Source organism: Peromyscus californicus, unplaced genomic scaffold (genome assembly GCF_007827085.1).
Source record: "Peromyscus californicus insignis strain IS unplaced genomic scaffold, ASM782708v3 Scaffold_23__1_contigs__length_62951481, whole genome shotgun sequence".
Lineage (NCBI taxonomy): Eukaryota > Metazoa > Chordata > Mammalia > Rodentia > Cricetidae > Peromyscus > Peromyscus californicus.
The window spans coordinates 46,763,054-46,785,763 of NW_026294534.1; the positions used below are offsets into that span (position 1 = coordinate 46,763,054).

At 36.6% G+C, this 22,710-nt stretch overlaps 1 protein-coding gene across 5 annotated transcripts in view; it reads left to right on the top strand.

Moving 5' to 3' along the window:
* The window catches only part of Fbxo8 (F-box protein 8), a 44,394-nt gene that overhangs the window by 17,426 nt on the left and 4,258 nt on the right, over positions 1-22,710 (top strand). For 2 of the 5 annotated variants that reach the window (XM_052752319.1, XM_052752320.1), the window contains 4 exons: positions 890-1,226; positions 4,641-4,767; positions 20,317-20,358; positions 21,900-22,018. In XM_052752319.1, coding sequence (XP_052608279.1) covers positions 890-1,226; positions 4,641-4,767; positions 20,317-20,358; positions 21,900-22,018 — 625 coding nt within the window. Of the gene's footprint in view, positions 1-889; positions 1,227-4,640; positions 4,768-8,337; positions 8,456-20,316; positions 20,359-21,899; positions 22,019-22,710 lie in introns of those variants that run through there. The other 3 variants (XM_052752321.1, XM_052752322.1, XM_052752323.1) reach the window with 3 other exon arrangements.

Below are 22,710 nucleotides of genomic sequence, written 5' to 3' on the forward strand. Positions count from 1 at the left end.
TTTTTCTCAGCAAGTTTATTTGCTCAGGAAAAACTGCTTGTTTTGAAAGCCATATCAAATAAATTTAGGCCAGTCATTTTCTAAATATTTGTGTATGGGGAGTCCAGGATATTTAACAGCAGCTCTGGCAGGTGACATGTAGGTGGGGGAGACTGGAACACACCTTCTTACATCTTTTCCCAAGTGCCTTGAACAAATCCACAGGGCTATTTGGAAAACAATTGAAAGTTACTCTAAATTGCAATTTTATTTGTAAGCACCAGTGAAACCAAATAGTTGGTTATTGCTGAGCAATTTATCCTGGAGTTCTAGGTGTCTAATTTATAAGGTTTTTGAATTAGACTTCAGGGCCTATGTTACATTTTATTACAGTCTACAACCTAAGTGTAGACTGGCAGGAATTAACAGAAAGCCTGCATCACAGCTGTTATGCATCTGGCAGTGTGGTTAAAAGGGACTAGCTTAGCTGAGCCTGAGTTGTGATAAAAAGCGGTGTCTGGAGGCCGTTTAACTGAAGTCCTGTGCTCTGATCAGATCTGGATTTAATACTGGCCCATAAGTTCACATAATTATAATTTGTAAGTGTCTTCAGGACATCAGCAACTTAACTCCCACCACATGAAAAATGATTCTGTTGCCTGTGGATCTTAAAAATATATAGCAAGCAAGCTGGGATGGAGGCAATGAGCAGACCAGGTAGTTAAACTTCTCTCCCAAGTGCTGCACCCCAAACACCCCAACTCTTCTTTATAATATACTACAGCTTTCCCCAGGCTTTAATGAGAAATTAGAATTCTGATAAACAAATGCCTGTCAGATCTTGTTATACTAGTGGGAAAGACGGTTTACGTTTTCGTGTCACCCTTATTACCTTCTGGCTTTCTCTCAGGCTTGCAGATGGGTCAAGGACTCTGGAGAGTGGCCAGAAACCAGCATCTCCAACAGGAAGCCTACAGTGAGCCAGGCTACCTCAGCAGAGAGCAGAGCAGGAGAGTGACTTCAAGCAACATTTCTCACTCCAGCCACCGGAAACAAGCCCAAGGAGGCATCGATATATATCACCTTCTGAAGGCAAGGAAGTCTAAAGAGCAGGAAGGGTTCATTAACTTGGAAATGCTGCCTCCTGAACTAAGCTTCACCATCTTGTCCTACCTAAATGCAACTGACCTCTGCTTAGCTTCATGTGTTTGGCAAGACCTTGCTAATGATGAACTTCTCTGGCAAGGGTAAGTTCAACCCACCAACATTAACTCCGATCCCTGTCTTGTTGAATGTTCTTCACATAGCATGCATGTTTTGTGAAATCATTTCTTTTATATGAGCTTATATATTTTACTAAACCCTAGAAAAATAACTAATAGTTATCTTCCCAGTCAGTTTTGACATTGTCGAGAAGACAGTGGGATGATAACTGTACAGAAGAAAGGGAGTTACAGTCAAAACGTGTCCATTTATTACACACCAGAAATTGCAGTCATTTGAGCAGCATACCCATTCTGAGTAAGAACCTATAATCCAAAGTGTGTAGTCTTTGTCTCTTGGTGAAGCTCGTAGTTTCCGGAGGAATACCATCTGAAGTATAGGCATACTTAAAGATAAGTAAGAACAGTGTTTTCTTTGATTTCAAAGTGAACATGTGTGTTTTCATATTTCTGTTTCTGCTGTCATCAACTTTTAAATTGATGACGTCACCTATATGTTTTTCTAAACCCACTTTTATCACTGAAGCGGGTGAACATTCGAAAGTACAACAGACAGTTTGTTACATTTTAATAGCTGTTGCACCCATTTCAATTTAAACTGCAAATCCACAAGCTTTTGTAGAATAGAATATATTTTTTAAAAATCGCATTTATTCCTAAGTAGCCTCCTAATCTAATGAAAGATCATAGGAATGGGGTTTCTTCTTTTGAGTCTTGAAAATGCTACCGATCAGAAGAATCACTGAATTTCAGATTTCCTAGCATTCTTCTGCAAAGTTAAGTCTCAGTATTTTAAAGTAGCTTTTATAATGGTAAAGAACTTATCAGTAATGATACCATACCTAGACTGGAAAGTTAATTGAGAGACTTGATAAATTAATTGAAATTATCAAATTCCAGTAGTAGTGTGTTTCCAGTAGCAACATTTCTGACTTAAGCTTCCTAAGGTCTCAGAATTGTAGTACAAAAGTATTTCTTTATCAGTCAATAAATACATAAAAACAATTTATTTTTATCACTCGGTGCTTTGTCATACTGTATGAGCACCAATTCTTATAGCATTATTTAAAACAAATGAGTTTTTAATGTTTTAATCATAGAGGGAGATTACAATGATACTTTAAACCTGGTTTGTTCTTTGTCATCTTTTTTTCCTACATCTTAGCATTTTCCACAAACTTAATTTGTGTTTCTTTATTTGAAATTTATTTTGCTCTATTGTTCATTTGTTTGTGGCCCAAACTGGCCTCAACTCCTGATGCTCCTGCCTCAGCCTCCCATTGCTAGGATTGAAGGTATACACTACCACACCCAGCTGATTCTATATTTGAACTTAAAACAATATTCATTTCTAAACTTAGTGGAATTAGGTCTGAATATGTTTTTTATCACAGTTTTAAAGGCATTTAAAGTATAATGAAATATAGTTTCAGTATTTTCTTTATCTTGATAGTAATACACATAGACTTAGTGCTCTGATATATTTCCAGAACTCTGAGTCATTACACTAAACATTTTAGCTTTCAAGTACTAACTAGTGCCTCTCTATAGATTGGAAAGCATGATCCTAATCTACAAAAAATGGTGCATTATGAAATTCAGTTCTTATTCAAAGTTGAAAAGATATTTTAACAGCTGCATGTCTTTATAATAGTGAAGAATCATGGATCTGAAATAATATCTTAAGCATGCTCAGCATCACAGTACTTGATGTGTATAGTTGTGGAATTATTCTGTGTTTAATTTGTTGTTAATATATACTTTTTTGAAAAAGCCAGTGAAGTTTCCTTTCCCAACCTTTAGTGTTATATCACAGTTAGCATGGGTTATTTAATAGATCCCAACCAGCTTCTTAGCATTGTGAGCTCTGAGGAAGACTTTTATCTAAATGTTGCCACATGCGTGTTAGCTGGATGTCTTTTTGGGACCGTCGTGTTTCTGTTTCTTGTATGGTGCACCAACTGTTACAGAATATTTGTTTACACTGTGTGAAGATGTGTTTCTGCCTGAGGCACCTTCTGATTGGTTTAATAAAGAGCAGAATGGCCAATAGCTAGGCAGGAGAGAATAGGCAGGATTTCTGGGGAGAGAGGAACTCTGGAAAGGAGAGAGGCAGAGAGATGCCAGTGAGGCATGGAACAAATCAGATGTACAGAATGGGAGAGAGGTAAAAGCCACATGACAGAGTGTAGATTAACAGAAACAGGTTAATTGGAGTTATAAGAGCTAGTTGGGAACAAGCCTAAACTAAAGGCCAAGCTTTCATAATTAATAAAAAGTCTTAGTGTCGTTATTTGTGGGCTGGTGGTCCTACAAAGGAAATTCCAATTACAACCAACATCAGAGAATTGTTGACAGGATTGAGCAAGCCAATACAATTAAAACTCTGAAAATACTGACTGTCATTTCAGTAATCTGAGTGATTGTCATCTATCATTGATCTTATTTTTGATTGCTTGTGTAACTTCAGATAGTATTCATGAACATGCTTAATCATTGTAACTGAAAGTCTTAGGTGCAACCAAAATTGCTAATTATATGGCACTGTCATATTCTAGTAAACTAGAAATATGAAATTTAAATAAAAGTTTATAGCCACATGCAGTGATATATTGTATACTCTAATAAAATTTGCCTGAAAGTCAGAGAGACAAAGGAAAAAGCCACTGCCACATCTCACCTTGCCAACTCCTCAGCTGAAAAGGCTCCAACCGAAGAAGCCTCTAAATGAAAGGGATGCTTCTGCTGAAAAGCCTTTAGTTCCTGTCTCCTCACACCTTGTATACCTTTCTCCACCCAGCCATCACTTCCTGGATTCAAGGCCTGTGTGCTTCCCAGTAGTGTGCCACCACTGCCTGGCCTCTATGTTTAATCAAGTGGCTTGTTCTGTTCTCTGATCTTCAGACAAATTTTATTAGGTTACACAATATATCACCACAGCCACATATTTACTGCTCTAAAGGCAGTGGGACCTGGGAGGAAGGAACCTAAAACTGATGCAGACTAGCTCTCTTGCACAGCCAACTTTATTCAGAGCATCAAACAATTTATACTCTAAGGGTTAAGAAGAATCACATGGATAAGGTGTACAATCACAAGGACAGGGCTTATGTGGCAAAAACATGTTTTTCCATAGAGGCATGTAACAAATAACAATAACCAGTTGTAGTGAATATCTGAAAGTGAACTCTCTCCTATCCACTGCCTTTGGGAAGGGAATGAAACTCATTTCAAGAACAATTCCACGTTTTTGAAGAAATTGAGGTCGCAAGACATATGTTTTCTCACAAGCACTTAGAATTCCCTTTGCATGACTCCATTCTTAGATTGTTCTGACAGCTGCAGAATCTAATTGTGTCATCTAATTTGAGAATTTTATCATGTGAATGTGTGTTTATCTTAGGAAATATAATAACTCTGTTCTTTCTATTTTTATAGGTTGTGTAAATCCACTTGGGGTCACTGTTCTATATATAATAAGAACCCACCTTTAGGATTTTCTTTTAGAAAATTGTATATGCAGCTAGATGAAGGAAGCCTCACCTTTAATGCCAACCCAGAGGAGGTAAGCTGAGAGCAGGATTATTTGCTTCAGGTGTTCTTTTATGATTTTGCTGCAACCATCTAATATAAACTTGCAGCTTAAATTAAAAGTAATTGAACATGCTTTCCAATCTCTGAAAAGCCAAGTTTTTGGTTACTGCTATATGGCATAATCAGTTTTATTTGCCTTCCTGATCAAATTCTAATCTGTCTACCTGCTAATGTTGTATGGCAGCATTCTTGATATGTGTACAGTAATCTACTGGTCTGAGAGACATATTACCAGGAAGTATAAGACTTTGTTAATGAGAACATACATGTAATATGTTCATCAAATTATATCTGCAGCTTTATCTTTCCATGTACTCTATTTAGTAGTGATGTACTTTTATTAGAGATAATCACAGAAAACATTATTCTAGTGTACTGTATCAAGATGTTGAATGTTGATGACTTCAGCTGTCAAGATGGCTCAGTAGGTGAAGGAGCTTGCCATGCAAGTCTGGCAGCTGAATTCAGTCCCTAGAACCCATAGAAAGGTGAAAGGAGAAAACGGTCCATGCAGTTGCCTTCAGACTTACACACCTGTATTGTGGAACAAACACATGTGCACAAATATAATAACAGTTTTTTTATTAAAAAACATAATTTCATGTTATCTAAAAACCTCTTGATTGTTTCAAAATTGATGTTTACCTCTTTCATAATATGTAACAATGATCAAAATGTGAAAAGAAATTTTTTCTTTACCTTTTCCTATTCATATTTTAATGTATGTTGGAAAAATGAAGAGTTTCAGAAATGTTTACACATCTACTAGACCCATGCCTCCAGATCCAAATAGAAATGAAATGACCTTGGAAGTTACTGCTTCTGGGTGCATTGTTTTCTATGGATATATTACTAGAATCATTTTAATTTAATAGTTATTTTAAGATGATTTTCACGTGTTATAAAGTTACTAAGAATTGTTTAAGTTGGAGGCTGGGGAGATAGCTCAGCAGTTAAGAAGAGCACTGGCTGCTCTTTCAGAGGTTCTGAGTTCAAGTCCCAGCAACCACATGGTGGCTCACAACCGTCTATAGTGGAATCTGATGCCCTCTTCTGCCATGCAGACATACATGCTAGTAGAGCACTCATATACATAAAATACATAAATAAATAAATCTTTTTTAAAGTGGGAGGCAAGGGAGAATTGTTTAAGTCATGCAGCCAAGTAGTTCCTAAAATTATCTTAATTTTGTTAAGTAGGAAAATATTTTTCCAGTTTTTAACTTTAAGCTTAAATCTAAATACTGCTCTTATAACTATGAAATAACCCAGTTATAGTACATTTTTAAATAAATTTATTTTCACTTACTATTAGTTTCTTTGTTAAATTTTTCTTATACATTTATAAAACCAAATGTTGTTAAACATACACTGTCATTTAGTCTTATTCTTACAAATATAACAAATTATGTGTTATAAAACCGCTATAATATTGGCATTCAAATACCCATTCTCTTTCTTTTTTCTTACCAATGTTTTAAAGAAGTAGGTGAAATTCTAATGCTTTTTGTTGTTGCTGCTATTGGTTTGGGCTTTTTGAGACAGTATCTTCTATAGCCCAGGCTTGTCTCGAATTTACTGTGTAGCTCAGCCTTGCCTTGAACTTCTGATCCTCCTGCTTCAGCTTCCTGAGTGCTGGGACTATAAACAGTGTGCCACCATGCTCCCAAAACCATGATATTCTTAATGAAAATGGAATAATTTATTAAAAGCTAGCATTCAAACTGTATATTTAAAGCCATTATAATGTAAAAAGCCATTATTTAAACTCTAATGAACATGAAGGAGTTGTCATAAATTAGAGTTTATCACTCATCCCTTTATTGTAATTTTCCAATGTCTTTTATTATAGAATATAGTTGCTTTTCACAACGTCGTCTGTGTAAACAGATAACGATATGGGCGTGTCACCTTCCGGTCTTGTACTATGGCAAATGTGCATTGTACAGAGATCTCACTATAGTCATGAAGAGACAGGAGTAGTGTCAGGGCCTTGCATGTTCTCATTACAACTAGACTTTTACTGGTTGCTGACTAAACAGCTCATCTGGTGAGCTTTCTGATGTTTGGCTTTGGTCTGCGGGGCAGTTGAGTGGTGAACGCTGGGGAAGAGTTGAGGGCAACTAGGGTAGTTGTGTGTTTCGCTCCCGAGTTTGTAAGAATCAGGAAGGACAGCTTTTGTAAGCCCCATCTTATTACACTCAGTTTTGGAAGTCTCCCTGGCTTCTGTCATAAACTATTCTGATGTTGAATCACAGTATCATCTTTAGTTCACATGACTTGCAAATGCTCCATTGTAAGCAAAGCATAACTTGGAAAGTTCCAAGTTGTACAAAGTCAGAAAAGTGAGATATCATTGCTGATACTGACTATGGTAAGTAGTTGTTTCTTGCTAAATGTCTTACAATTTTAAAAACAGATTATAAAGTCATGCTTTCTATGAGAAGAAAGAAAAAAATATTGTGACCTCACATGTCAAGATTTGGACTAGATAGTTTTAAATGTCTAAATTGGAAAAAATTAGACACAAAAGTGTGTTTCTGTTTGTAGTTGTGTACATTATTCCATAGAGTTCTTGTTATTAACTCCTAGAATGTTTTGAGAGAAGGAAGAAAAAAGGTAATATTCAAGTCCTTTTTTAATGTGATGAGGATTTCAAATTTTTAATTCAATATTTGCTAAGCAAGGGAATTGAAATTATCAAAATTTTTAGTTTTAGATTGTCAGTTTACTTTTCCATCCTACCTTCAATTGTTATTGAGAGTTGGCTGTATTTCTTTTTCTCACTCACAGGCCGGGTTTAGAATAGCCTAGAGTGTTCTTGAATAAATTAATTCATTATCTGAAAGGACCGCATAGTGCTGCCAAAAGGCACAGAGCTGAGCCACTCCCAAGTGTCTGTGGTTCCAGACTCTGACTTTATGCTTTTGGGAAGATCAGTACTTTAGTAGGTATTGCCTACAGAAAAGTAAAATTTTGTCTTACCAGAATATACTTACAGTACAAATAGGCCACTCACAAAAAGGCATTTAAATACTGAAATCCATTTACTGTGTTCAGAAAAACAAGGGAAAACATTTTAATGCCTATATTTAATTTATTATATATAAATACAAAATCAATTTGTTTATTGTTTACAAAGTAAAATCTGTAGAATCAAAGTCACATAAAAGAAAGTTATCAGGAAGATCTTCTCATGTAGAACTTGGCAATATGAGTGTAATTAGCCAGATCATGGGATGGTTCTTGTACAAATTTCTGAATGCTAGAATCAGAGTAGTTTTGGAGATTTATTTTTTCCCCCACTCACTGGAGCACTGTCATCAGACATACTTTTCTGGGTTCATCTAAGTGAACAATAAATTATTGTTGATGATATGTTCAAATATCAGTGGTATTTATCATAGCTGCTTGAGATAAGGTGCATATAATTGTTGAGTATTATTTTTAAAAAAAGTGTACTTTTCCATGATTTTTAGTTTTGTACTTAAGATTTTTCATAGCAAGCATCATTAAAATATAAAAATAAGAATACTTACAGCCACAGGGAACAAGATTCTCCAAAGGACACCGTTCATGTCACGGATATGGGTAACCAAACTCCATAGCAACTGCTGGCAGTGGCTCATGGGGTGGGGGAGAACACCTGCACAATTTTGGTACGATTATCTAGCACGCTGTTGTGATCTGCATGACGTTGTGATCTCAGCTGTGTGTAATGTCTTGACCTTGTGCATGAGCTTGTGTACTTGGTGGTGATGACCACATTCTAGTGAAGGAATGTGCTGAGTACTATCTGTTACATTAAGTTGTACTTCCCCTGCATGGACAAGTTCAGTGTGTCAGTTCTGTTCTTCTAGGAGTGTTGTGATGAGTAATTCTAGCTCCCATCCGGTATTCTTAGAATTCATTTTGCTTTAGAACATTTTCTGGACATAGTTATCTTTAAAATTAGAGTCTTAAAACTGGTAGTCAACATAGTAATATAGACTTGTCTTCATCTCTGTATGTTTTAAATAGTCTTGGTAACATCATGCAGTCAGATTTTTAAAAGTATGCTTCAGCTATGTAAGCATATTTCTCCTATATTTATACAGAAATACCTAATTACATACATTTTTATGTGTTTTACTAAATGGATCTTGAATAAGATGTATTATAAAAATATTTTGTTTGATGTGCTTTAAATGGAAATGAATATATATATATGTGTGCGTGTGTGTGTGTACTTTATTATTAAAACAATATATTCTTTTTTGCTGTTGAACCAGGAAATGTGTAAGTTATTCCATTATAGGAAAGTTTTTAAGAGGGAGCTCACTTTACTGTTAGAGATTTGACTGAGCTTTTTATATGTAGTATATAAATGGTTATTATCTACTTCATAGCATAGGAACAGTGGTGAAAATAACTTAGACTTTCACTCCTAAGGATAGATAATCCCAACTGGACATCAGGACATACAGATGAATATTCTAAATTGCATAGGAAGGAAGATGTTCTCAAGTCTGACAAATTTGAATAGGATAGATTTCTGGTTAGTTGGCTTCTTTATGATATGGCTTTCTAAAGTATGATGCACATTGTAAATATTCAACAGGTAAATGTAGAGTGCATAGCATTATCCAAGTTTATTTGATACAGTAATATTTGGTTTTATGAAAGGAGCATTCCAAGGAACACTTAGAAATAGATTTATAAATGCAAGCATGGTAGAGATGTCATACTATTCATGTACAGTTATCTAATGTGACCTCTCTGAAAAACTGTTGATTTATAATTGCTCGTTTTTAAATTTAACCTGCAGCCTATATAATGGAATCTGTATACCTGTAATTATTTGTTTTCTTTTCCATTGTCTGATATTACTTCCTATTTAAAAACAACAGTTTTGTTGTGTTTTGACAGACTGAGGTAATTTTCATGTTTTGTATTTTGGTTATTATCTAATTTGTTAAGGAAAATGTTACTTTGGAAAATAAACCTCTAAAGTAGTATTCAATATTGCTGTAGACAGATACAGCAATGTGTCCCTGTAAAGTAATTTGATATTAATCAAGTATTTGTAATTAAGTCTTTGCTCTCTCCTCTGTATGAGCTATATAAAATCTAAGTATCCCCTGCATTTCCAGTGAAGATTTACACGTCATAGAGTATCACTGCCTGGGGGGCCAGCCCTCAGCAGCTCAGGGCTCGAAGAGAATCCACAGAGTCAACGTACTGAGACTTTTTATCTGAGGGGGTATGGGAAAAGACACACACACTCTCTTGGTGGTCTCCTCCTGACTTTTTCTTTACTCTTTATTTCTTTATTCCCCAAGCCCATTCACACCATGCCAGATGCCAGAGGAAGATGGCAGCAGCAAACATGTGAAGGCACAGCAGAAGCAAAAGACATTCTGGTGTCTGGGGCCTTGCCTATCTGAGATTTATCCATTAGCATTTTGTTTCCTGGTGGCCTTCCCCAGAAGTCAATTGCCATCTGCTGCTCCTCTGACATGGCCACAGGCAATATAGGCATTTTTCCATTCTGGAAAAATCCACTACCTTTTGAGTTTTTTTTTTTTTTTTTTTTGGTTTTTCGAGACAGGGTTTCTCTGTGTAGCTTTGCGCCTTTCCTGGAACTCACTTGGTAGTCCAGGCTGGCCTCGAACTCACAGAGATCCGCCTGGCTCTGCCTCCCGAGTGCTGGGATTAAAGGCGTGCGCCACCACCGCCCGGCCCTTTTGAGATTTTTAACTGCAGATCCACAAAGCTAGAAAATTTTACTCATCTTTCTACAGAAAATAGTGTCAGTAATAACTATATATTGTAGAAAGTTTAACATAAGGAAGAAAGACATATATTACCTTAAATGATCTTTTACAGCTAGAGATAAAGAAAATTGAATTTCTTTTTTTTCATTAAATTTTTTTATTTATTTTACATACCAACCACAGTTTCCCCTCCCTTCTCTCTTCCTGTTCCCTCCCCCATCTCCCATCTGTCTCTGACATCCACTTCTCCGTTCAGAAGGGGGTAGGCCTCCCATGGGAGTCAACAAAGCATGTCATATCACGTTGAGGCAGTACCAAGCTCCTTCCCCTGCATCAAGGCTGGTCTTGGCTAGGATATAAACTGAAGTTTATCTTGGAATGATTGAGTTGTTGCTGCCAGGCAGTGTGCTTCTCAGTCAGTGCCTCATTTTATGAACCGCTACCTGCAGTGTGTATCCAATAGAATGGTTTGGCTTCAAGGAACAGAGAATCTAAGCTGATTTTATTTATTTATATATATATATATATATATATATATATATATATATATACAAAGCATCTTGAGGGGGACATCTCATAATGATTCATTTATTTAAAATATATTCTTTTTTCATACAATACATCCCAACCACATTTTCCCCCCTCCCCTCATCTATCTCCATCCCACTTCCCCTCTCCATCAGACCTATTTCCTCTCTGTTTTCTGTTTAGAAAAGAGCAGACCTCCAAGAGGCAAAAGCCAAACAGGACAAAACAAGATACAATAAGACAAGACAAAAGCCCTCATATCAAGGCTGGACACGGCCACCCAATAGGAGGAAAAGAGTCCCAAGAGCAGGCAAAAGACTCAGAGACACACCCGCTGTTAGGAGTCCCACAAAAACACCAAGCAAACAGCCATAACATATACACAGAGAACCTGGTGCAGACCAATGCAGGCTCTGTGCTTGTCCCTTCAGTCTCTGAGCCTGTGTGAGCTTTGCTTAGTTGATTCGGGCCATGTTCTCCATCCCCTCTGATTCCTACAATCTTTCCTCCGCCACTTCTGGGTTCCCCAAACTCTGAGAGGAGGGACCCAATGGAGACGTCCAATTTAGATTCTCTCTCTCTCTCTCTCTCTCTCTCTCTCTCTCTCTCTCTCTCTCTCTCTCTCTCTCTCTGCATAATGTCTGGCTGTGGGTCTCTGTACCTGCTTCCATCTGCTTCTGGAGAAAGCCTCTCTGGTAACAACTGGACAAGACACTAGTCTATGAGTATAGCAGAGTATCATTAGGAATCATTTCATGGATTTCTTTTCTTTTCTTTTTTGAGACCAGCCATGTTTGGTTCTACCCTAGGTCTCTGGCCTATCCAGACAGTGGTTTCTCTAGTGAGGAGTCAAAGCCATAAGATTATATAATAGACCAACTATATATATATATAGTTGGTTTTTTTTTACCTTTTTTACCTTTTTTTACTGTCATGTTAGGAGCTACAGTCCACCTCAGTTCTACCTCTACCCTCTTTGTCTTTGCTGTGCAACAATAGCCCTCTATTCACTCAGTGGTAGGAGGATTAAAAATGACAAGGTAGCGTTCTACCTGTTCAGATTGTGCTTCTGGTGCTAATATTCCTCCTTTGGGAACAAGGCCTCTGACCCAGCAGGCACCAGAATTAAAAGAGAGAGAGTCAAACCTTTGCAAATGGTTGCTCATTACAGGGCTGTTAGGGGTGTTTACCCAAAGTCTGAGTCCTCTTTTTTCTTGCTTCTGCATCCTAACCGAGTCTCTGAATTACAGGCCTAAACCACCCATGCAATCCTTTCTATTTCTTTCTCTGTTGACCCAGAAGTGTTTATGCGGTTTAATCCTGTTAACTACAACATAAGCAGAAGTATACTGAAGGATTTGAAACGTGAGTGAAATTAGTAGACAGTGTGTTAGTAGACAGTGTATATGAGCAAGACTTCTTCATTTGAATTATGTTTTTTATCAATTTAGATAAATGTACTTAGAAATCTTATAATATTATAGTAGATATTCTAAGTACATTTCAAATAAAAACATCTTTTCCATAATTTCTTCTAGCATACTTTCTCTGATTAGGTTTTCTCACTTGATATAGCCATGGCTTCAGATACTTGATTTCACTTTCCAGATTTAATATGTAAGATAGTTGCCTCTCTTGACTGTCTTTAGCAATTGATGCTTACCAACATGGCTGTTGTATCAGAAATATAAATGACATTTTTCTCTCAGCTTTTGGTTGTCTTCAACTATAAGCTTTCAGAAGCTTAATCATAGCTTCCAAGGTATGGGACTAGCATAAGTATAACATTAACTTTATTTTAACAAATGGACCACATTGTGATTATTATTATTGTTATTGTGTATTACCCATTAGATTATTTAATGTGTTCTTTCATCATAAACCTTTTAGGGATGCCTTCTTTAGAATCAGGATCCTAATGAACCATGGTCATTTGTGTACAGTGATCTGCTGCTGCTGCTGATTTGGAGCAGTACTCTGTCCTCTAAGAAGTAAATGTGAGGCATTCCCTGCATCCTGGGGAAGGGTCTTACAAAACATCTTCCTAAGTCATGTCGCTTTGATTTAGAGTAAATAGCCTCTGCGTTGTTTTCTCCTCCATAGACTAGGTAGTTAGAACACTAGTGGCATTGTGATTACATGAAATAAAGCAAGTTAAATGATCAGTGCTTCCAACTGCTCACCAGCTATGTCTAGATATATGTTCCTCAGGTGCAGCTTCAGTAACTTACAGCTTGAAGAACCAGATGCTGCCCGAGGCCTTGAAGTTCCTCTTGAACCTTAGATACTACTCAATAACTCTTTGTAGCCTGTGAAGTGATACTTCAGAAAGTGTGCATTAGTCAGGTCAAGATCCTCAAACATTGGTGAGATTTTTTGTTTTTTTGGTTTTTTTTTTTTTTTTGCCTTTAGTAGTGTATTAGCTGACGTGTATACACAGTAACATATTGTTTTGATGAATGTGTTCCTCTACTTCTCTACTCTTAAGGCTTTAAAAAATGTTGATTATTTAAAAAAATGCTTCAGAGCTGCTAATATACTTCAGATGTCCATATGTCTAGGGAACGTTAAAATGTAGAGATCATGATAAAACTATAAAATTTTGTTTTCAGAGTTAGATGTAGGTGTACACATTGCAAATGCAATATTTGGATATGACTTTTATAAAGCGAGAATTCTCAATGAGCTAATAGTAGTGCGTAAGCATCACATTCTCCTTAGTTTGGATTACCCTAATGACACCTTAGCTAATACCGCTTCCTCTTCATGCTTTCTTTCCCCAGCCTGGAGTCTGGGGAAGATAGAATGGGCTTTTCCTAGAGTTTCCCTCAGCTAAGAGCAGCTGTCTCAGAAACAACTACAGTGATGACTGTACAGTTAATTGTTGGCAGTGATTTGTGATTTGAGAAGAACCTTCCTATCAGTCAGTTATTTTAATCACCTTAGTCACAGGTGTGGCTCTTGTAGTAACTCACAGATGTGGCTCATTTCCTTTTTCAAACTATTTAAATTAGTTAATAGGACTTTTAAAACTTAAATAATGAGGTTCATGCTACTTGTCTAATGCCCTTGTTTTATCTTGAAAAACAGGCAGGAAAATCTGTCCCGTATCTACCCCTCCATTTTCCTGCATTTCTATTTGAATTTTCATTTACCTATCTGTCTTTTATATGAGACTTTCTATTGACACATTCTAGCCACAAGGAATTTCAGATACATATGGTCAATATCAGCCTTTTCAGCATCCTGCACTATTATGTACTGCAAAGTCCTTGGAAGCCAAGATCCTGCCAGTTTAAGCAGTATCCATAAATAAAGTGGCTTCTTCCTGAATCCCACACTCAAGCCACAATAATCTGATTTTTCACACCGTCTGGATAAAATGTGATGCTAGGATGATGAGATTTGCTTCGGTTACCATATTAGAGGGAGTTAATCATAGGGCATTGACACTGTCCACAACTGTCAGTTCTCCACAGTGCGGACAATATGTGGCCTCTGCTCTTAGGAAGAGATGACATGTACAGTTCTTAGGGCACCCTTTCTTCTTAGTTCTATGCAGTATAGAACCTTCCAGTAAATAACTTCATTGTGGGTATATCAGTAATAGGAAAGCTTACTACTCTTAAGGGAAAAAAGTCTTTCTTCAAAGGGTTCTTGTCCCTAGTCACTCTTTGTGAGGAAAAGATTTTCGGTAACAGACAGGTATAAGTTTGGACAAAAAGTCAAGTTTTTAGAATCATTCCCTGTGTCTGTAACACCTCTGAAAAGGCTTTGGGAAATATGCTAAAGCAATACACTTTGAGATGGCCCATGTTGGTTGCTCTTAAAAACATATATCACTTCTGAATTACTGAAGGTCTCTAAGTGTGTGAGAGGGCTATACACACTTAGGCAAGAGAGAAAATAATGCAAAACTTAATGTATATATATAACAAGATGAATTAACAAAATAAAAACAGCCCAAATTTCTCATTAACACATCTTAAACATTTATTTCACTGCAAGTAAAAATGAGTGACTTTCATTAGCAAACAAAATACCCTCAGATAAATCATTCTTACTTATCTGAGCTTTGTTGTTTTCTTTTCCTTTTTATTGTGATTAGGTAAGGAGGATAAGAAGTGCTAGACTAAAAAGGTCACTGGATTTCATGCTTACCTTCGCATTCTGCAATGGTCTAGGAAAGAAGCCACCAGATAGCAGAGCATCGCCTAAGCATCTGCTTGTTCTCAGACAGTGAACACTTGAGTGTGGCCTGTGCAGGGCTGTCTGCAGGTGCCCTTGTCTGTTACTGTCTGGAAAGTGGAACTTTTAAAGTGAATTGTACCTCTTAAGCTTTACATTACTCTTACTATAAATGTTGTAGCTCATTCAAATTTTCTGTTTCACTGTGATTAAAATAAGTGAAAACCAATGTGTCAGTTCTCTGAAAGAAAAATTAGAAATCTAGATTGAACTATTTTGTGTTGTAAACTTTTTTGCTAAAGTAATATACTTGTTAAAGCCTTCAAAATATCCATAAAAGCAAAAATGAACCAGTATGGACTTTGTTTTTTGCATTTTAACACCCTGCCCTGTCCACCAGGCTTGCAAAGCACTGAGCGTTCTGGCTGTGCATTCAGTCTTTGCTGCTCTCCTCACGTTCTTTGCTCCAGCCTTCCTCTCTCTGTCAATTTTCTTTCACCTTCTGACATGCATAGGTCAAAATTGTCTTTAAAGATACTCTTATCTCTCAATAATTCATTTTCCATCTTCTCCACTATGAGGTGACGTTTTCAGGTAAGTGTGCCGTACTCAGTCTCCCCACTGGGGCTCACTGTTTATGTAGTAGTTTTGAACTTGACTCAGTCTGTGGAGAGACTTCTTGAAGGTCACCACTTCCTTTTTTCCCAGTCTGTAATTATGGTCCCCTCTTTCCCCATTAATCTCCTGGGACTGTCTAAAAGGAAACTTGCTCTTTCTGTCCCTCACTGTCACATTGCCCCAAAATCTCTCATGATTTTACTGTTTAGGAAATAGCTCAGGAGGTTGAAGTCTTTGCTAATTTTCACATCATCGGGTGGCAGCACTGTGGTCAGAGCCATGGTTTGGTGCCACTTCTGAAAACTATGCTCTTGTAACTCCACTGAGTACTTGCTTCTTTTGGTCATTCAGGGATTTGTTTTGAATTTGTTTTTGTTTTGTCTTGTATTTTTGTTTGATATATTGCGTGTAAATGTACGTATGCAGTTTTTAAGTTTTTTAAAACTGGGTCTTACATTGTAGTCTTAGCCAGCCTAGAACTCACTGCGTAGCCTAGGTTATCCCTGACTCTCCTGCCTCAGCTTCCTTGGTATTGGGATTATAAGATAAACCACTACACTGGACTGACACTGCTCTGTGTGCATCCTTTATTAAATCACAGTCTATTAGATTCTGAGACATTCTTCTGTCATCTTCCTTACCTCTGATATTTCTTGTTCAGTGTCTTTAATCTTTATCCATTTATTTTGTTTTTAACTCCTACTGGGGACAACCATGCATATAGGTTTTATTTTTAATATAATATTTTGTAATTCTTTGAGGATTGTATGTATGCATACCATTCAGTTTTATCACATTCCCCGACTCCTCTAACTTCCCCACATCCACCTGCATTCCCTTCCAACTTTGTGTCCTTCTTTATTTTTATTTATTTTGTTTGTTTGTTTATATGTATTGGTGTTTTGCCTGTATTTATGTTTGTGTGCCACATATGCCAAGAGGCCAGAAGAAGCCACCAAATCCCCTGTTCCTAAAGTAGAGAGTTGTAATCCACCATGTGGATGTTGGGAGTCCAACCCTAGTCCTCTGGAAGAGCAGCTAGACTTCTTAAAGGCTGTGCTGTCTCTCCAGCTCTGTCCTTTGATTTTTATGTTTTCTATTTAATTAAAATATAATTTCATCATCACCCCCCATACCCCTCCCATTCCTCCCCCTCCCTCTCAAATTCTAGGTGCTTTTTCTTTCATTATTATTGTTACACGTATAGTGATTGCCTCATTTTTCCACTCTATCTTGTTAGTAGTTAATTGCCTCTGAAATCTTTCTAGTTAATTCATCATTACTTCAACCACCACCACCACCACCCCTGTGTCCCTCGCCTACCCTCATTCTCTCCCTGGTTCCCTTGCTCATCTTGGAATCAAGCCCAGGGTCCTGCATACAGTGAACAAGTACTATAGCTCTGAGCTCTTCCCAGGCCTTACCACCCTCATTGTGTGTTTGGAGGCAGGGTCTCTCATACCCCATATTAGTCTCAAACTGCTTGAGCTCCTAATCCTTCTGTCTCCACCTCGTGAATTCTGAGATTCCAAACATGTACTGCACTCCTAATTTTTGCTTATCTGTTTGTTTTTATGTGGTACTGGAGATAAAACCTCATGTATGCTAGACAAGCGCTCTTGAGACCAACTGAGTTGCAGCTCCAATCCGTCTTTTGTTCTGCTGTAGCCATTTCTCTCTCTTTATCCAGCCAGAAAAACTGGTTACCTTTCACTTTCTTTACCTTGTGGACCCATGTCCAGCATATTTATCAAGTACATTCATCTCTTAACTTCATTCATGTGACATGTAGCGTTTTAAAATACAGTTTTAGAATCTGTTCCTTCCTACTTCTACTCTTTCTCTACATGCTCAATCTTGGATATCTGTGGTAGCCAGCTATTTAATTTATATTCTATTAGTTTTTGTATGATATAGTCATCTCAACAGGTTATACATTCCAAGATTCCCTGAAACTTCCTGTGTATAGATGTCATGAAACTCTGTGTATAGCTTGTATTTTCTATTCATATATAATTGTGATAAACCTTAACTCATCAATGAGGAATAGTAAAATGCAATATTGATAAAAAACTCACAACAACATAATATATTGTAATAAAAAGCATGTGAGTGTGTTCTCCAATATGACTTATGGGACTTCTACCTTTTCTTGTAAAGGAAATCACCTTATGGGTTCCCTTTGCTAGCAAAGGGGGCATTTTTTAAGTAAAATCCAGGTCAGTTGAACACCAGTACTGTAACACCAGAATAATAGATTTCAGAGCCAGCATGGCACTTGTATCATATACAACAGGGACACATAGCAGAGGAGGTGGGGCTGGGAAGCTTGTGACCTCACACTATTCAATATGATGATTAGTTTAAAACTTAGGAAGTTTTAGGAAATATCTCTGGAATTTCACTTGATATTTTTTTTAACCAAGGTTGACTAAATAACAGGTCATAAAGCAGAACCACAATAAGAAAGGATTATTACATTGCAAAATTCACATTGTAGACCATTGCTTCACTTTCTTATATAGCCCTCAGAGGTTTTCACTTAGATGTAGATAGAACATACAAATCTTGACATAAAATTAATGTTATAATGTTATAATTAGTTCGTGGCTTACTCTCAGATACCGAAGACTTCCCTCTTTCCTGTAAACAGCCCAACTTTGTATATGATGTTGCTTTTGCTCTCGTGATACAATATAAACTAAGATGGTCTTCTTCATTGTTGTCCTCGTTCAAAGCTATTGAGACCTTTTCACTTCCTCAAATCTCATCCAAGTGTCCTAGCTCCTAAGAATTATTTCTGGCATTGAACTGTTTATTCCCCATGCTCATTTAAGTTTTAGCCAACCATCCTGTCATTCATTTGTCTTATAGATGTATTGTAGTTATTTATCTACCTGTCTCCTCCTTGGGTAAAATACTTGTCCTACACTGCTTGGCGTCTATTACTTTACATACCATACTTATGTAAAGCTTTTAAGATCGGTGCATACAGAGAGATACAAAATATGCACATGGATCTGTTTATAAAACTAGTCTCTGGGTATTCATTGTATCTAACCATAAAGTTTAAATGAGTATTTTCTTAAGGGTCTCTAATTCTTTGGGGCTGATTAGGTGGCTCATTTAGTGAATCAAGGTGCCTATGCCCATTAGTGGCTCCTAGGGCCTCCTTTAGGGGTGAATCCTTTTGAGAATTTTTTTATGGACCAAATATTAATGGTGTTTAAGCCAAGTGGTGGTGGTGTGCACCTTTAATCTCAGCACCTAGGAGGCAGAGTCAGGTGGATCTCTGAGATCAAAGCCAGCCTGGTCTACAGAGGGAGTTCTAGGACAGCCAGGGATACACAGAGAAACCCTGTCTCAAAAAAACAAAAGAAAAAAAAAAAGGAAAAAGAAATAGGTTTTTAGTATGAACATTATCAGTTTGTCTTTTTCTGAAGAAATATTAGGCATAATGTCTGTTTTCCTATACAGATTTTATTTACCCCCATGGTAACTTTTTTTCCAGAATACTTTTAAGGAACATCTGCTTTGGCTAATAATTTCCACTTCTGAGCTTATTTTCATGCCTTGGGGCAGCTCATTACAAGATCGAACACCATTGTGGTCTATTACATTTATCTAACAAATACATTTTAGAATTCTCCACAAGTGAAAACTAGCAACTACATCCTGATCACAACAACTTAAATAATTCTAAAAGTTAAACAGAATAGAATTTGCATTAGGAATTAAAATTTAAATAAACAATGGGATTAAATAAATAAATGTAGAATTAAAGGAGTAATTTGAAACTTAGTACATTTTGAAAAAGGAAAAAGGAAGAATCCAGCCGACGGCAGACTGAGCAGCTGAGCTGTAGTAGCAAGCCTGTTTTTACCTGCTGCTGATTTGAACTGATCCTCATGCTTGCTGCCTATACCACCTATGCTTACCTGGGCTGACCGGCCTGTTCCAGAGAAAGCTCAGCCTCGAAACCGGCACCTGCCCCTTTCCTCATAAAAACAATAAAGTTGGCTTATTAATCGGGTCATTTCAGGATTGTTTAAAACTGCAATCTATGCCTACTTTTTTACATTCAGTTATTTTAGAGAACTTAAGTTAGATTAGATTTGTAAGTTTTCAAAACATATGTTCCATAATAAGGAAATGACCAATAGTATATTATTATTACTAAATATATTTTATGATACTTAATGAGCCAAATATCAAGGTTACTGTGTAACTAAGTAGCATCAAATGATGTTGAAATGGCACCATCCTGTATCTAGAGAAGTGTACATTTATTTTTGTGTAATTTTTAACAGGGAGACTAGAATTAATTTTTTTATCTTTTAAATAGTGATTTTGCTATGAATAAAGTATTATAATGCATAATAAACACTAACACTGGAGTAATTCTAAGATAGTTTTATCATTTCACATAGAGCCATCTGGCAAACAAACATGACTACTCACCTTTTGCTAAGGTAAATCAAGTAAACATACAGTCAACTCTCAATCATTCAGACTGTGGAGGAAAGGATGGAACAAGCATTAAAATTGGTCTAGTTCCTGCCCCCTCAAGCACTGCCAAGACAGCCTCACACCAAAAAAGGCTTTCTTTCTTGATCCTAGTGCATGGTGTAGCTTTTGTTTCCAAGGAGTCAGTAGAAAAGCTCCATGCTGTCATAGTCTGCTCTCTTTGTGTGCATTTATTTATAGTCGCTGCCTTAGCATTGCTTTTATAGTACACATTTCACATGAAGTTGATAAGTTGCTGCTAAGATTCTGATGGCTCATAAAATCAGCTTTATATAAAAGCCTTATCTTCAAATTGCAATTTGTAGATAATTATAACCTTTCAAAAGCATTACCTCATGGTACCAAATTGCTTTTTAAAAATTTTAATACAAAATTTTAATGAGAAAGTTTTTATCTTTGAGAGTCTTTCATAAAAATTCTTCCAACTTTTAAAATTCTAATGTGTGCAATACTTCTGAGTAAAGAAATGCTGAAGGAATTTATGTGTGAAAACAGTATGTTGCATGTACATTATATGTCATTTTCTCTGCCAATTAGCTGCATACACTATACTAGTATCCAGACACATAGATTCATGGGAATGCATGTGTCTGGAGAACTACAAGTTGAAATAAGCACACCTGCCTTTTATTTCAATAACTGCACATTCAAATGAACCTGACATTTATTTGAATGAGACCTTCATATATGTGAGAGAACATTGCTTTCAGCATTGGGGTTTTTTTGTTGTTATGTTTTTGTTGTTGTTTATTTTTAAGTGAAAGGTAGATACTAATGTGAGGCTTCTCTGGACAATTCTGCATGCAGAGAAAAGGAAATTCAAAGATAAACCCCGTCAAGCACAACTGAACTTTGCTGTCTTATATGCTTTCCCCTCGGTGGTACTTTAGCTCGATGCTTGTAAAATGTAGTGATGCTGAAAGCCAAAAGTAGTAAATGCGTGAGTCGACCTGGAGTTGGGCTCTCTTCCCTTTAACTTAATAATGTAATCATCTTTCTTTCCAGATTGGAGTGGTTAGTGTTTCATTTGGAGAATCTAATGGTTATTTTTTTCTCAAAAGCTATTTCCTTAAAATGTGTACCACAGTATATATCTGAGCTTTAGAAAAATCATGCTTTTTCTTAGGAGAGGGAAGTATCTGCTGCAAAGCTCATTTTATAGTATTTTATAGTCTATATCGTGGCTTGTCCACATCCCCTCCTGAATTAGTCCATATTTCTGTATACTTTCTTTTCCTTGTCATGAGCAAGAAAGTAGGATCTCTTCATGAATCTTAACTTTGAATTTCCTACTTTTCATTGCATGCAAATTATCAACTACACATACTAGTTTTAGCTTAGACTCCAGTTTGTATTTTGCATGTTAAAGCTCTAAACATTGTAGTAATGCTGAAAAGAACTAAAGCTATGGTTCTGCAATTGCCTAATTACTAAAATTTATGAATCAAGGCTGAATTTGCTTATGTAGATTTTCTTTCTGCCTTAGGGAGTGAGCTACTTTATGTCCAAGGGTATCCTAGATGATTCGCCAAAGGAAATAGCAAAATTTATCTTCTGTACAAGAACACTAAATTGGAAAAAACTGAGAATCTACCTTGATGAAAGGTAAAGCAAAAATTAAATTTTTATCAGAAATGAGTTGATGTTTTTGTTAACTTTTACTTTAAAAGCTATAGTACATAGTATAATCTAGTTGCAAAATTGAGTAAAAACATAAAAATATATCTTAAAATTGATTTGACTTTTTGTTTCACATGCTAATAAAAACTTGCCACTATAAAGATAACAAATGGCCACGTGTGGCCTGACATAATGCTTGTAAATAGCTGTAATAACAGCACTCAGAAGCTGAGCCAGAAGGATCTGGCCATAGAGTGAGACACTATCTCAGAATCATGAATAGATACAAAATGATAGCCCAGTATTCCTGAGATCGCAAACTAAAATCAAATATCTTTGTCGAAGTTGCAGCCCTGACTTTTCTTAATAGTTAGCCTTGAGCTAAGTGTTTAGGCAAACAAAAGTTCTAAATTCTAAAACTGTCCATTTAAAAATCTATTGTAAAGACCAACTGTAAACTTCAAAACCTAGGGACTCTAAGGGTGCGCATGTAGTTACATAATATTAAAAATCTATTGTAAAGATCAACTGTAAACTTGAAAACCTAGGGACTCTAAGGGCATGCATGTAGTTACATAATATTAAAACTCTATTGTAAAGACCAGTTGTAAACTTCAAAACCTAGGGACTCTAAGGGTGCGCATGTACTTACATAATATCGCACAGATGGTTACACA